At 60.9% G+C, this 14,554-nt stretch overlaps 9 protein-coding genes across 9 annotated transcripts; 3 read left to right on the forward strand and 6 right to left on the reverse strand.

The window, feature by feature from the left end:
- Positions 1 to 118: 118 nt before the first annotated feature.
- COLE_03597 (uncharacterized protein) lies at positions 119 to 1,951 on the forward strand (the record flags this gene model as incomplete). Its single annotated transcript, XM_065626297.1, has 7 exons — positions 119 to 241; positions 272 to 762; positions 805 to 1,014; positions 1,124 to 1,164; positions 1,247 to 1,407; positions 1,440 to 1,562; positions 1,595 to 1,951. The coding sequence occupies 7 exons, from the start codon at positions 119 to 121 to the stop codon at positions 1,949 to 1,951; spliced, it is 1,506 nt and encodes a 501-aa protein (XP_065482378.1).
- An 89-nt stretch (positions 1,952 to 2,040) lies between these two features.
- COLE_03598 (uncharacterized protein) lies at positions 2,041 to 3,396 on the reverse strand (the record flags this gene model as incomplete). Its single annotated transcript, XM_018426387.2, has 4 exons — positions 2,041 to 2,224; positions 2,260 to 2,890; positions 3,023 to 3,175; positions 3,252 to 3,396. 4 exons carry the CDS (start codon positions 3,394 to 3,396, stop codon positions 2,041 to 2,043), a joined length of 1,113 nt encoding a protein of 370 aa, XP_018281466.1.
- A 521-nt stretch (positions 3,397 to 3,917) lies between these two features.
- On the reverse strand, positions 3,918 to 5,507 carry COLE_03599 (uncharacterized protein; the record flags this gene model as incomplete). The annotated part of the gene is made up of 2 exons (XM_018426388.2): positions 3,918 to 5,071; positions 5,141 to 5,507. The coding sequence occupies 2 exons, from the start codon at positions 5,505 to 5,507 to the stop codon at positions 3,918 to 3,920; spliced, it is 1,521 nt and encodes a 506-aa protein (XP_018281467.1).
- A 220-nt stretch (positions 5,508 to 5,727) lies between these two features.
- On the forward strand, positions 5,728 to 6,228 carry COLE_03600 (uncharacterized protein; the record flags this gene model as incomplete). The annotated part of the gene is made up of 1 exon (XM_018419710.2): positions 5,728 to 6,228. One exon carries the CDS (start codon positions 5,728 to 5,730, stop codon positions 6,226 to 6,228), a length of 501 nt encoding a protein of 166 aa, XP_018281468.1.
- A 546-nt stretch (positions 6,229 to 6,774) lies between these two features.
- COLE_03601 (uncharacterized protein) lies at positions 6,775 to 8,191 on the reverse strand (the record flags this gene model as incomplete). Its single annotated transcript, XM_018421171.2, has 2 exons — positions 6,775 to 7,776; positions 7,811 to 8,191. 2 exons carry the CDS (start codon positions 8,189 to 8,191, stop codon positions 6,775 to 6,777), a joined length of 1,383 nt encoding a protein of 460 aa, XP_018281469.2.
- Positions 8,192 to 8,367: 176 nt separating this feature from the next.
- On the reverse strand, positions 8,368 to 8,798 carry COLE_03602 (uncharacterized protein; the record flags this gene model as incomplete). The annotated part of the gene is made up of 3 exons (XM_065626298.1): positions 8,368 to 8,523; positions 8,564 to 8,590; positions 8,685 to 8,798. 3 exons carry the CDS (start codon positions 8,796 to 8,798, stop codon positions 8,368 to 8,370), a joined length of 297 nt encoding a protein of 98 aa, XP_065482379.1.
- A 456-nt stretch (positions 8,799 to 9,254) lies between these two features.
- Positions 9,255 to 9,667, reverse strand: COLE_03603 (uncharacterized protein; the record flags this gene model as incomplete). Its single annotated transcript, XM_065626299.1, has 2 exons — positions 9,255 to 9,507; positions 9,540 to 9,667. 2 exons carry the CDS (start codon positions 9,665 to 9,667, stop codon positions 9,255 to 9,257), a joined length of 381 nt encoding a protein of 126 aa, XP_065482380.1.
- A 918-nt stretch (positions 9,668 to 10,585) lies between these two features.
- Positions 10,586 to 11,958, forward strand: COLE_03604 (uncharacterized protein; the record flags this gene model as incomplete). Its single annotated transcript, XM_018421172.2, has 4 exons — positions 10,586 to 10,677; positions 10,711 to 10,822; positions 10,855 to 10,996; positions 11,030 to 11,958. The coding sequence occupies 4 exons, from the start codon at positions 10,586 to 10,588 to the stop codon at positions 11,956 to 11,958; spliced, it is 1,275 nt and encodes a 424-aa protein (XP_018281472.1).
- Positions 11,959 to 12,565: 607 nt separating this feature from the next.
- COLE_03605 (uncharacterized protein) lies at positions 12,566 to 14,261 on the reverse strand (the record flags this gene model as incomplete). Its single annotated transcript, XM_018421173.2, has 3 exons — positions 12,566 to 13,622; positions 13,734 to 14,082; positions 14,114 to 14,261. The coding sequence occupies 3 exons, from the start codon at positions 14,259 to 14,261 to the stop codon at positions 12,566 to 12,568; spliced, it is 1,554 nt and encodes a 517-aa protein (XP_018281473.1).
- Between the last annotated feature and the right edge of the window lie 293 nt (positions 14,262 to 14,554).

Raw genomic sequence — 14,554 nt, forward strand, 5'->3', positions numbered from 1 at the left:
GGCGCGGACGAGCCTCTCCGAGCCCGGATGGGCGTTCGGAAGGAGGTCCTACCCTGGGCGAGAGGACGAGCTTGGAGCCGAGCTGACGCGTCGCATCTCCGCGCGGGTGATCACGCCGATGCCGCTCCCGAAACCTGATCGCTTCGCAGACTACATCACCGCCGCGGACGACGCCGCCCTCTTCTCCTCTCCGCTCCCGACAACAGGCGTGCGCAGGACCACAACCCGCGGCGAGCTCTACGTGCGCCACCTGCGTCAGCACTGACCCCAGAGCTGGTACATCTACTACGTCGGCAACTGCGGCCTGGGCCCCTTCAACTTCGCGGTCACGGCATGGCACAACCTCCTGCATCGCGCGGGGTGGGATCCCACCCTCGGACACGCCTCGAGATGCAGTGATGGCCCGTGCTACCTGCACGCTTTTGGGGCCGAGCGGAGCACGCACTCGACGATGCTTATCACGAACGCCATCAGCTTCGGCATGCAGGCCGCCGTGTACCTTGTGCTCGGGAGCATGGCCGACTACGGGTCTTGGCGGCCGCATATCGTCACAATCGCAACCGTCGTCGGGTGGGGCGTGAGCTTTGCATGGCTCGGCGTCACGGCGCCGCCGCGATGGCGCATCGGCACCTCCCTTTACGTCTTGGGAATGTTGTCGTACCGCGTTGCGCTGACGTTCTGGATGGCCGCGTTTCCGGGACTCTCCCGTGACACACCGGAGATGCACAAGAACGAGAGGGGACTTGCAGACGGGCGTATTTCGTGAGCCTCTCGAAATAGCATGTGGCCACCTAATGATACAAGGAGGGCCGAGTTTGAGCGCCGGGACATGTTGGCGCGGAACAACCTCGCACATGTCTCTTTCTTCCTTTGCTCGATCGGGGAGCTGGCGGTTCTAGCCATCCTTTGCGGCATCATACTCTCCATTGCTCGGGGCGACGACGACAGCAATGCGCGCGCCCTCTCCATTGTCTGCGCGTACTCCGGTGGCGTGTGGAGTAAGCCCTTCCATCTGTGAGCTTACGCAGTGTTCTGCTCCATCCCATGGATGTACTACGAGCAGCACAGGCCCGGACACCAGCTCCCGCCGGGCACGACGTACTGCACTGCGGGCGCGCGGCAGATCTACCACGCCTTCACGCTGTGCCGCCGCCTCAAGCAGACGTTCATCTACCTGACCGCCCACTTCTTCCTCGGAGACTGCTTTAACACCACCGGTATGGTGCTCGCGAGCTTGCTGACCAAGCGATCCTGATCAAAACTATTCAGGAGGAGGTTGCCGACTTTCAGGCGCTCACGCTCAACTACCTCCTCATGGACGGGATCGCGGCGCAGGCGCTGGGCATCGGTGTGTTCTGGGTGGTCCAAAAACGCTGGTTCCTCCAGACCAAAACCATGCTCCTCTTCGTGCGTCCGTGCCGGCGTGGCTAACGCAGAACGGCTTCTTCCTCCTCCTCATCACGGCGTGGGGCTGTCTTGGTATCACGCAGTCGTACGGGTTTCATAATCTTTGGGAGTTTTGGGTATACCAAGGTACAGGGGGCGTGGCAGCGCTGAAGCAGGTTTCTACGGAATTTTCGTGTCGCCCTTCCACGCGATCAGCCAGGCCATGGTCTCGGAGGTCGTGCCGCGCGGCAAGGAGTTTATGTTCTTCTCGCTCTTCGCGATCGTCAGCCAGACGAGTGTCGTGGGTCTCGTCGTGGCGAAAGCCATCATCGACCGGACAGGGAACAACAATATGCCCTTCACGTTCCTCCTCGGCCTCGGCGTCATCGCGATGGGCATACTTTCCACAGTGGACATCAGCAAGAGCCGCTACGAGTGCCGGAAATACCTCGAGGAGGAGGCGGTAAACGTGTATATGATGAGGCATGGCGAAGTGCGGGAAGTAGCTGATAAGTTGGCACTGGAGGAGAAGCAGAGGCGGCAGGAGGCAGCCGACCAAGTGTAGCGCCATGGCTATTTTTGTACCAAGTACTCAATGATAAACTTCATCCAAGTAGCATCACAGAAACGCTACATCCCTTTTGGCACTCAATTTTAGAAAACAAACACCGTCTTGCCGATCTTGTTCTGCTCGAACTCCTTGTAGTACTCGGGCGCCTTCTCGAGGGGCACCTCGTGCTCGATGAAGTCGGCGAAAAGGCTCTGGTTCTGGCGGAGAATCTCGAGCGCGGCAGGCGTGAAGGTGAGCACTGAGCAGCGGCCAAACTGGAGGCGGAGACTAGAGTCAGCGCTCGAGTGGGCATGACGACTCACTTCTTGCCATACAGCGTCAGACCAGGAATCTTGACGTCGTGCGTGTGCAGGCCACAGCTGGAAAGCACGCCCCAAGGACGGAGAAGGTCGATGCCGGTGTCGAGCGCGCTCTGGTGCCCGACGACCTCGATGGCGGCGTCGGCGCCACGGCCCTCGGTGGCCTCGAGCACGGCCTTCTTCAGCTCCTCGCCCTGAAGCGCGACGGCGCCGTGCTTCTCCGCCTGCTTAAGGCGGTGGGGCGCGAGGTCGGTCGCGAACACCTTCTCAAACATGCTCAGCGCCGAGGTGATGGCGCACAGTCCGACAGGTCCGCAGCCAATCACGACCGCAACGCCGCGCTTACCCTCAGGCTGCTTGACGGCGCCGACCTGGAAGTCAGACGAGGGCGCCACCTGGTGGTCATCCAGAAGGTGGCGGGCGTTGTAGGCCGCGCTGTAGCCCGTCGGGAGGATGTCGGCCATAAGGAGGAGAAGCTTCTCGGGGATGTCGTCCGGGGCATGGGAGAGCGAGGCCTCAGCCTCGGGGATGCGGACGTACTCAGCCTGCGCGCCGGGGTTGGCGGCAGAGCCCAGCAGCTGGCCACCGCCGTTGCAGCGCGACGTGTACCCCTGCTTGCAGTAGTAGCAGCGGCCTGGTGTCAGCTCGGCAAGTAGGTCAGCCCCAGCCTGACGCGAGCATCCTTCTCACCCTCGCTCCTCATGGCCTCCTTCTCGTTCCCACGCCTTGCGCGCCTTCCGCTCAGCCTCCTCGCGCCTGTACTCACCGCAAGTGGTCGCGAACGGCGCCACAACCTTGTCACCGACCTTGAACTTCTTGACGCCAGGGCCGACGGCAGCGACGATACCGACAGCCTCGTGGCCGATCACATAGCCGTATGGGCCCGGCTGGTGGCCGCGGTAGATGTGAAGGTCGGAACCTGATGTCAGCTTCAGCGCTACCAAGGTGACAAGGCAGAACCCAATTTCACAGCCTTCCACCACATCCCGACGCACCACACAGGCCCGATGCGGTGTTCTTGATGATCGCGTCGTTGTCCTCCTTGATCTGAGGAGTAGGCACATCCTTGACCTCGATCTTGTACGGCTCGACAATGACGGCGGCCTTGGAGGTGGCGGGAAGCGAGTTGCTGGTGGTCATTTTGTCTGGCTGAGCTGCAAGTGTCTGTAGTGTGCAGTTGAGAAAGAAAGGCAGAGGGCATGGGGACAGCGCATGAGACAGAGGTGGGCACCTAGTCTGTTGGTTGCCGGATTACCCGCCGAGTATGGGGTCTCCACTATTTCCGGCTCGGCACGTACCGGCGTTCAACATGCCGACAGCACGGCCGAGAGTTGCAGGCCCTCCTCGAAAGACGATGCGATACGTCGAGGGAACTGTCGGCATGTCTCGGCAGTGCTGCGAGTGGCTTGCAGGTGGCACCGCGTGCAACGCCGCTGCATCAGCTGATGCCAGACGCGCAATGTGGCGCCCGAGCTGGGCCAGCTAGTTGCCGACCCAGTGTCGGTGATCACACTATCCTCGTTCATGTGTCATCGGTGATTGTCATCAAGCTTCATAACTCCATACTATGCCTACAATGTCGACGATCAGGGAAACGAGCAGACCCAAACAATGCAATCCTCGTGCGTCCTCACCGCGACTCCTCTACTCTTTCAATATCCTTACGCCGTGGCGGCGTACGACGCGGCGCCAGCGCGCTCAACGGCGTCGACACCGACAGACTGCTGCCCGCGCTCGACGGAGAGCTTTGCGACCTCACGTACAAGCACGCGCTGCTGGGCCTCGGCGCGCTGCGAGATCTCCTCGACCATGACGCGGTGCTGGGGCTGCAGCGCGCTGCGGTCGATGCAGGCCTCTGTGACGATCATCTGCTGGAGCACAGCGTCGAGCTGGTTCGGGAGCCACGTAACGATGGGCGAGCCACCTGTTGCGACGGGGTGCGCCGTGCGCTTGATGATGTACTCCTTCGTGAATGCCCAATGCCGGTGACGGAACGCGCGGATCTGGTCGAGGTTCGCAAGGTACATGGCCGCGCTGGTGGCATCCTGGAGCGCAAACTCGCGGATGCCGATCGCACTTGCGCGCTGCTGCACGTACGTAAGGAACTCTTGGTGGTTACGTGGGCGGTAGGTGCGGAAGTCGCGGAGAACCTCGGTGAGGGGGTTGGCGGGCATCTTGGAGGTGATCTCGAGGAGGTTGTCGCCGAGGGGCACCATCGAGTCGTTGGCGCCAGACTCGCCGCGCATCTTGAAGGGCTGGTCTGAGACGCCCTCGTACACAACACCGTTGGGGAACATCGGCTGGTTCTTGGTACCCATAATAAAGGTGCGGTAAGAGAGGTAGCCCTCAGGCTTGGAGCGGCCCCACATGGTCTCCATAACATTGTTGATCTGCTGGTACGTCGCGAGGAGGTCCTGCATGGCCTTGATAAAGCCGGGGCGGTTACCCTCGGCCGCGGCGTCGAGCGCGCGGAGCGTGGCCGAGGTCAGGTCGCCCGAGTGGCGCACCATCGCCACGTGTACGAGGATGAAACCGTACTCGTCGGGGTAGCCGGAGAAGGCGCGGATGAGGTCAAGGTTGTCGTAGTCGAGACCCTTGGACTTGTCGATCCGCTTGTAGTTGTACAGTGCGTACGAGAGGGCGTATTCCATGAACGGGCGCTGGCCGATCTTCTCAGCGGCCTGGTTGAGAGGGACGGCGATGTTGCGGGGGAGGACCTGGCGGCCGAGGCCGTAGGTCTTGTCCTTGCGGTACTGGATGTCACAGGGTTCGAGGAGATAGGCGGAGGCGACGAATGTGAGATCGCGGTAGAGTGCTGGGCCATCAGCACCAGGATGCGAGCCAGCGGAGGGCTGGGTTTAGGGCAGCCCTCAGAGGTACTCACCGGAGAGAAGCTCGCCGTCGTTGACTTTGGACACATCGTACTCGGGGAGGTCACGCTCAACGGCGGCCCCAAAATCGCCGGTCGCGAGGAGGCCCGGCGAGCCGTCCTTCTTCTGCAGGCGCATGTCTTCGAGGAGCGTCTCCATCGCCTCGTACTCCTGCGGGAGGGTCTCGAGGGGGTCCTTGGTGGGCAGAAAACCGTTCTTGGGCCCGACAGAAAACGTGTCACCCGGGAACGGGTTCGCCCATGCCTTAGCCTTGACGACGTGGGTGTCGGGGGCGTGAGTCGCAAGGGCGCGGGGCGCTGATGTCGCGACACCGCGAGAGAGCGGACGGATGGCCTGGGCTGCGAGGCGGGTGCGAAGCATGTTAGGTGATGAGGCGTGAGAGGATCCAATGATGGGGCAGAAGGGTGTCAGCGCGCCGAGTTATATACCTTTAGTGGCGCGATACGAGGACGACTGGTTGCCCCACAACAGGCAGCGCGGCGGCCCGCGGTGGCGTCAGGGAGACGTAGACGCTGCGCTGATCTGTGTCACGACGAGGGCGGCTAGTGGAGTGAGGTGAAGAGCCGCCGCGGCGTCACACATGCTCACACAGAGAGGATTGAGAACGAATGTCATTGCGAAAAGCGTCCGGCCAGGCGACGCGCCTTGCTCGAATGAGCGGCGCTATGCGCCACTCGCGTCCGCCGCGGAACGAGCAGAGATCCTGTCCCGTAACGAGGAGATGACTGCACGGGTCCCCACGGCCCCTCCGCATCTGCTCACCTCCCCCACCTGTAATGTCATCCCGCATGGCCCCATTGTGCGTGTGCACACGGGAGGAAGAGAGAAGGAGGCGAGTGGGATGATGTGGTGGAGGGGTGAATACGCGTCGGGTGAATACCTCGTTTCGAGGCAGGCACCGCGAGTTGGTCACCTCGTTACGGGGGATGCCCCCCCACACCCAACGAGCTCCGCCCGATACATCACCCACTCGTTGTCCGATCCAGTCGGCCTAACCTTAAACACAGGTCGGAATGGAATGCTTCGTTTCGGGCTCGCTTGCGTGCCGCAGGTCAGAGCATGGCCATACAGCGTGCCGTGAATGGACAGAGTGGGCACGACGTGTATCATCTATGCCTTGGGCCTGTGGGTCTTTGAACGTGCATGTCTCACACCTCGAAGCCAGATGGACAGCAGTAGTCTGCGAGTGCCGGACGCTGCAGATAAGCAATTGTGAGTTGTGAGACAATCGATAAGGCAAGAAGATGTCAGAGGTCATGGCAGCATCGTTTGGGAGTTCTGCGTTGGGGCATGTAATCGTGATGAGATCCAGCTTACTTGCGCTTGGCACGGTGCCTGAGCGTCCTCGGCATGCGGGTGGGCATCGAGGCGGATGAGGTGGGCCGGGGCAGCGGTAATGTGCGGACCTCGGCACCCTCGTTTCCAGCAGCGACTGCCGTGCAAACGGTCGGAGATGACGCCGAGCTCTGCGATCAGCACGCCGCGCCGAGCGGCCCGCAGATGCCTGCAGAACTACGTTCAGTCCATACACCATGGTTGCTGACGTGATGCTGTGAGACGCCTGCGCCACACCTTCGCTAGCAGGACATCCGTCATCCACTGATGGCGGTCACTGGTCTTCATCATACTACACACCTTCACTCAGGACCACGGGAAGCGAAGCGAAGAGCGCCTGATCCTGCGGGAACATCCAATCCTGGGTGAGATCGTCGGGAATGGTGAACATCTCCTGATCGCTGGTCCCGCTCAGTGTTGCGCTCGGCTGGGGCACCGATAGGGTTGGCGGCCCGGTGGGGGGCAGCGCGGGCCTGCTCTCGGCGTTCCGCGCGCCGCGCTGTGCGCCAATCGCATCTTGCAACATCTCCTGGTTGCGCCCGCTCGCCTTGGCCTGCATGAACGCGTCGATACGCCCAACGTGCTTGAAGAGCCGCTCGGCGATGCCGCCCGAGTATTTGAGGCTGCTCTCGTGATACGACAGAATGTTGCCGAAGGTGAGGAGTACCTGGCGCACATGAATGTACGCGCTCACCGTGAGAGGACCTTGTACGACACGTCCCAGGAGAGAGCCGACTGCGCCGAGCTGGTGCACGAATGGCGCCGACATACCCTGCATGTATGCGGGGGGGATGCTAGCCAGTGTGTCGAGCAGCTCGCCCGCGACTGCGCATCGTTCCAGCATCGACAAGGCAGAGGCGCACGCAATCGCCATGCGCACCGCCTGTTGCGTCACAAGTAGATTGGCCGCCGTATAGCCGTAAATGTCGCGATAAAGCTCGCCTGTCAGCGGCGGACACTCGCGCAGCTGCGGGGGTAAGGTGTCCACGAGCGAGCGCACCGCCGGCCATGCGGTGCTGAGACAAACAGCCGACTCCTCGAAGTCAAGTGGCAACTGCGGTGGGCCAGCCAGGGTCCGACCTGTCTGGTGTTCTTCCGTGTCGATGATGCGGTGGAGAATACGGTAGAGATCGGTGACGGTATTCCAGCCCACGATCCAATGTGTTGCCCCATCCACATCGGCACCGTCAAGCCGCGAGCTTGGATATTTTACGTGGCATTGTGAGGCGCGGTGCAGAATCATCCGTCCCCACAGCAGCGAGATGAATACGTCCGAAGTGTACGTTGACCAGAACTGCCATCAGCATCAGGTCAGGGGTCAAGCTCACCAAAGCACGCCGTTCCTCCCGCTGCCACTCCTCCAAATCTGCGGGCCAAAACCGCTCGTCATGGAACTTGAAGCACGCTGAGATGCCGTGATACCGCGCCAGGGAGAGCTGGACAAGCTCGATGTCAGCATTCTGCTGTCCGAGCACGTGCAGAAGGCTCGCGGCGCGCAGATCCTCAAACTCAAGGGGGCGGTGAGGAGGCAGAGGGACTAAAGATGCGACAGCCGCGGTGCGCAGAACATCCGGGTCAACCGGGATGTAGTTAGCAGCCACACGGTCGCCGGAAGCAACGTTGTACGCGCCGTCGCGAATGCGGGCAGCGGCTATCGCGCACATGACAAGCACCGTCGAGCGAAAAGCGTGGTCGTGCTCGTACCGCATCGCATGAACGTCACTGCGAAAGTGGGGCCACGAGAAGTAAAGGTACCTGGGGTCAGAACAGCTACCAAGAAAGACCTGGGCGTACATGGGGTACACGGTTGTGTGCCAGGCGTTGACGAGGTGTAGAATCTGCTCATGACCAAGGCCCTTTGGCAGTTCTTTGCATTTGGTTTTCTTCAGGTGTCGTAGGGCTTTCGGGGGAGCCTGCTATTAGTGCTGTCAATGAGCACAAATCGGCGTCTCACCCCGCGCTTCCCCTTCGGCCGATCATAGGTGCACTCGTCACCGTAATCAACGCACGACTGGCACATCTTGTCAGAACCCGGCAGACACTGGCGTAAGCTATGCGGTTGCGCTGGGAGGCAAACTTACCTTGCGGCCTAGTTTGTTGCAGCGGTCCTGATTGTCAGTCGCGCTCCACCGGATAGCTCACACATGCTCGCTGCCCGTTAGTTCATGAGTGCTTCAGCGGCGAAGTCGGCCATCTACTCACACTGATACGCTTGCGCTTCGCCCCGTACCCGAAGGGCAGCGACGAGACAGACGGCCCGGGCTCGCTGGCCTTAGAGGTTGTTTGAGGAGCATCTTGAGGAGGAGATGATGCCATGGTGGAGGGAAGACGGCGGCGGGTATTAGCAGGCAGACCCGTTTCACCAGGTAGAAGAGATTTCAATATCAGTCGAGAGGAGTGGCTACTGGAAGATTGTGCGGTCGCAGAGAGGTCGCAGACCGTGTCCAAACGTTGTCTGAGCAGACAAAATCAGAATGAGCTTTGGGAAGGATGAGGAAGAAGATGTTGACGAAGCTGAGGAGCCGTCGATCGGGGGCGTTGATGCATTGAAAGTGGTGGTGGCCTGGGTCCCGGCAAATGCATCCGCTAATACCAAGTTGTTATTGTTATCGCTCTAATGACTTGGGCCTCTCCATTGCGTCCAGATGCTTCAACATCTTCGGACTTCTCAGTACAGCAGAGGGGTTAGCAATCTCACGTCCACCACCTTTTCATCACACTGCCCTCAACGCGCAGTGCTGAACTTGGTGTACGCAGCTACATCACCCGTCTCTAGTTCAACTCATGTACCGCACTCGTAAGCTCCGTCCCCACCGCATCACCCGTATTCACAACCCCGCTCGGTTCGAACAGCAGCGCAGTCACCATCTCTGCGGCCCGCGGCCGGTGCTCTACCCCGCGGGGCACAACATATACGTCCCCCGGCCCCATCTCGACCGTCACCTCGCCGTCGCTCCCACGGACATCGATGCGCAGATGCCCCGAGAGCACGTAGAACAGCTCATCCGTGTCGTCGTGCTTGTGCCTTCCATCAGTGAGTGCGATGGAAGGACGCACCACACAAAGTCGCCGAGCAGCTTGACGGCCTTGAGCTCGTAGTTGTTGATCGTGGCGACACGGTGCGGCTGCCATGGGTGCGCAATGTGCTCGAGGGCGGCGTGGACGTTGCGGACCGGGTCGAGCATCGTAAGAGAGAGTGAGGTGTAATGGTGAGTACCGTGGTTGGTTGGTGTGGGAAGTAGCGGCAAGAGCGTGAGCGGGGGATGTGAGTGTGTCGGATTGCACGTTCCGCGATTGACTCGAAACTGAGCTCTCGGTTCCCGTCGCTCCCGACATAACTTCGGGCGCTGTTGACAAAGTATAAACAGATATAATAGCGTTGAACAGTCTTATAAGAAGTATAGGTATGTCTGCTCATCTCCTCACGCATGTTCTGCGCGTGTCCGTGACTGCCGCCAGCATGAGGTGCTCCGAGTCGAGAATTCCTCGATACGAGTCTCGGTGAATTCTGCAGTTGTACATCTGGGGACTCCGTCTCGCAAGGCACGTGTCTCGGCATGCACGGCTCGTTGAGCTCAGCTGACTTGCACGGCCCCATGCATGACGCTGGCCAAGGTAGCGTCTAGCCCACATTGAGAGGCTCTACAGTATTCGACGTAGTGAAACGGAGCATGTGGAGCTCGGCCGTGACGGCCTCAAGTAGGGTAACTCAAAAGTACTGATAAGGGTTGAAGACGCCGAGGCCATCAATGACGCACAGCCGATGTCATTCGGCGACGGCGAAACGGATACATCCCTTCGCCGCCGCCTCATGATGCGACCCAATGAGACTGGTCGAGCGCCGAGCGCGCCGAGAGCGCGGCCACAGGGGCAGGTAAGACCAATTCAATGGGCCTGGCCCGTGAGCTCATGTTTCGCCTGGGAAAGTGGGCTGGCATGATTGCTCGCGCCGACGTCAAGCCCACCAGTAACTTGGACCTGACCCTCAGTCGTATCGATGCATCACGTGCCGCGCGTCTGCGTTCCCACACCCACAGATATCAGACGATAAGAAGCAGGCATTCCCCTCTTGCGAGTATCTTCATACCCCACCGCAGACTACAATGGCACCCGAGCCTTCTGAGCCGCGCACCGTCGTCCACGTCGACCCGTTCAAGTCCGAGGTCGGGCAAAAGGGCCTGCACAACCGCTGGCAGTATGTGCATTCCGAAGGGGAGAGCTCACGCAGCCCCGACATTCCGGCGTTTTGCTCTGTCAAGCAAGGCGAGGTGTTCAAGGTCGAGTGTCACGACTGGACCGGCGGACAGATCAGCAACAACGACAACTCGGACGACATCCAGGTAGGCGGGGCCGGCGTCAGCGTTGACAGCAGAATGTGGACCTGACGCGCATCCACAATCTCTCAGGCCCGATCGCGGTCGAGGGCGCCAAGCCCGGCGACGTGCTCGTCGTCGACATCCTGGATGTGACGCCCTTCCCCAACATGCAGTGGGGTTACACGGGCGTGTTTGAGAGTGAGAGCCTTCACGACGGCGACTGACGTCCAGAGACGAATGGTGGCGGCCTCTTCTCTTGCGACTTCGACAGCAAGGCCGCTAAAGCCATCTGGGACTTTGAGGGCGTGTACGCCGTGTCGCGACACATCCCCGGTGTGCGCTTCGCCGGCATCCCGCACCCAGGCCTAATCGGCACAGCGCCTTCGCAGGAGCTGCTCGACAAGTGGAACAAGCGCGAGCGTGGGCTCGTCGCCGAGCACGGCGACCCCGTGCCCGAAGTCGCGCTCGTGCCTAACCCCAAGGGCGCGTACGTTGGGCAGGACATCCCCGACGATGTGCGCAAGCGCGTCTACGACGAGGGCGCGCGTACCATTCCCGGCCGCGAGCATGGTGGCAACGTCGACATCAAGAACCTGTCGCGTGGCTCGCGCTGCTACTTCCCCGTGTACATTGACGGGGCCAACCTGTCGCTCGGCGACCTGCACTTCAGCCAGGGCGACGGCGAGCTGAGCTTCTGCGGTGCCATCGAGATGGCTGGCATTGCGACGCTCAAATGCAGCGTGATCAAGGACGGCGTCAAGAAGCTCGGTGACATCAAGCAGCCCATCTTCCTGCCCTCTCCCATCGACCCGATGTACTCGCAGCAGATCATCTTCGAGGGTATCAGTGTTGACGTGCACGGCGACGGCAAGCAGTACTCCATGGACGCGACCGTCGCGTACAAGCAGGCCGCGCGCAACTGCATGGCATACCTCCGCAAGCTAGGGTACAGCAAGGAGCAGGCGCATCTGCTGCTCTCTGCCGCGCCCGTCGAGTCGCATGTCGCCGCCATCGTCGACGTGCCAAACGCTTGCGTCACCATGGGCTTGCCGACAGCCATCTTTGACCGTGACATTCTCCCGACGGACGAAGGCATCGAGACGCGCAAGTACAGCAACGCCGCACTCCGCTCCGACGGCGTGCGCTGCAACCAGGACTAGGTTGTAGGAGTAGTCAGAAGTGTATGCAACGTGCGGCTGAAAATGGAGGTCGCGGCAAGAAGACCTCCCAGGCCTCCAGCTGGGATCCTACTACGATGAGTTTGGTGCCTGTACACCGTTGAGGTAATACAGCGGGCCATCTTCGTCAGATAGTGCGCGATCTTCATCCCTGTACCACGGCGATCCTCACAATGGCCGTCAGCCTCTTCCGCGCTCTCCCTGCTCTTGTACCTCAGCACGCAACTGTTGATGGAGGAAAGCGTCGTCAGTCTAAGCGCAGACTGCTCGATGTCCCCGCGGTGCATTCGATAACTTGCAGGCATGGGAGATCGCAGCGTTAGAGTGGGCGCGGAAGTCGAGCTTCTTCAGAAAGGTCCAGTGAACGAGGAAGGCCATGGGAAACGCATCGAGAGTATGAGGGTGTTGAAGGAATATGTTTCCCACTCAAGTCCAGGGGTAACATCGCTCTCAGAGCTGAGACTGCAAGCATTACGACCTAAGCGGCAAGGACCAAAACTGCTGGAAATACCTTTGCATAGACACGCTTCTAAGCGAGACAATTAAAAGAAGCGTATGGACATCCCCCGTCACATACTCGTACTCTTCCTCAAGCTGCACGGGCGTCGCCGTAGTCACGTCCACCCAACACCTCATTATGCTCAATTGAGGTCCTCTTTTTGCCCTCCGAGGTCTCCTGCTGAGAAGTCACCGCGTTCGGGCCATCAAACACCGTCGCGACCTCCTCGAGGAGCAACCCGCGTGTCTCGGGGAACCAGAAGTAGATGCACACGACTGCGACGGCCTGCACGACGATGTAGACGGAATAGTACTTCCACGCGATGGCCTGGAGAGCGATGGGGTTCACGTACTGGTTGAAACAGAGAGCGACAGTGACCCAGAACTGGAGGATGGCGAGGCCGCGGGTGCGGAGCGAATACGGCAGGATCTCGAGGGGGTATGCGAGCGTGAGGCCTGTGAACGCGATGTCGTAGAAGCCGAAATACACAAAGAGGAACGCGAGGACGGCGGGGCCGGCGGAGTGCAGTCCGAGATCGTAGGCTGCGGAGCAGCCCATAATCACGATGAAGGAGAAGAACATGCCTACGGCGGAGGTGAGCCACAAGCGGCGCCGGCCGGCGCGCTCGCAGCTCAGCGAGCCCGCGATCGCCATGAGCCAGTTGTAGATCTGCAGGCCCCCATTGTATCCCTGCTGCTGTGCTTCGGAGGTGATCCCAACACTCTCGAGAATCGAGACGAGATAGTACGAGATGATCCCGTTGCCGACCCACTGCGAGAACAGGCCAACCATGATGAGGATCGCGAGGCGGTGCCGATTACCCGGGGTTTTCAGGAACGCACTGTATCCCACGCCTTGGGTGGCCGCCTTCTCCGCCGCGAGCGCCTCCTTGATCTCCTGCAGCTCGAAGAGGACGAGTGCGTCCTCGCGGTCCCCGTTGGCGTGGTAGCGTGCCAGTAGGGCGTGGGCCTCCTCGTACCGCCCCTTGGAAACGAGCCAGCGCGGCGACTCAGGCAGGAATGGGAGCGAGACGAGCTGGAACGCCGGCGGTACGACCTGCATGAGGCAGACGAGGCGCCACGACCACTCGTTGGCCCAGAACGACGTCCCGAACGCCGTCCACGCCGCGATGATTGACCCGACGTACCTGGCGTGAGTGGGAGAGGGAGTCGCCCGTGGGGCGGGAACGCGGAGTGGGGAGGGCAAAGTACGAGAGGACAGGCACGCCACAGTTCCAGCCAAGTGCAGTGGCACTCACCAACAAGTGTTTGTCAGCGCGCCAACCTGTGCGCGATTACGCGGATGCGCGATCTCCGCAGCATAAGGGGTTCCGGAAATGGATGCGATGACTCCGCCGAGCCCGACGATGAAGCGGCCGGCGAACATATGCCACCCGCCCGTGGTGAGTGCCTGCACGAGCCCGCCTGCGATGATTATGACACACCCCATACCCAGGGCGACGCGCCGGCCCCACCGGTCGGCGAAGTACGACGCGGGGAGGAGGCCGGGGAGCGCGCCGAGCGTGTACGCGGCTACGATGATACCGAGCTTGTTCGCGTCGGGGTTGTCGATCGCCGGCATGAAGTAGCGTTTGTTCGCCTGCAGACCTGGAATCAGCGGGAGAGAGAGGAGGCTCACCGGTCATGCACGAGCCGTCGTAGCCTGCCGAGATTGTGGATGCGAAGCCGACGACAATGGGCCACGCGAGCGCGCGCAGGCCTGGGTCGCGGAACCACCAGGAGGCCGCGTTGTTCGGGAGCGAGAGCGGGTCGATGGGCGAAGGCATAGTGGCTCAGGCTGATCGGTCTCGGAAGGCGGATCAACTATATACCATCTTCTGCCGGGATGCGACGTTACGACTCCGTCCACTAAGAGAGAGCTAACACATTACGAAGCGCATTGGACAGACTGACTGCGCCGCTGCGGAGCGCACGCGTCCCATTTCATGAATATCGCGAGTGTGGCGGCAAGATGCGGGGTACCGTGCGGACCGGCCCCACTTTGCTTGCGCAGGCTCTGAGGTACAGTAAGCTCATCCATAATATTGTGAGCACTTTTAGTAGGGAGCCCCTCTCGCGG

Source organism: Cutaneotrichosporon oleaginosum, assembly GCF_008065305.1.
Source record: "Cutaneotrichosporon oleaginosum strain ATCC 20508 chromosome Unknown ATCC20508_contig03, whole genome shotgun sequence".
Lineage (NCBI taxonomy): Eukaryota > Fungi > Basidiomycota > Tremellomycetes > Trichosporonales > Trichosporonaceae > Cutaneotrichosporon > Cutaneotrichosporon oleaginosum.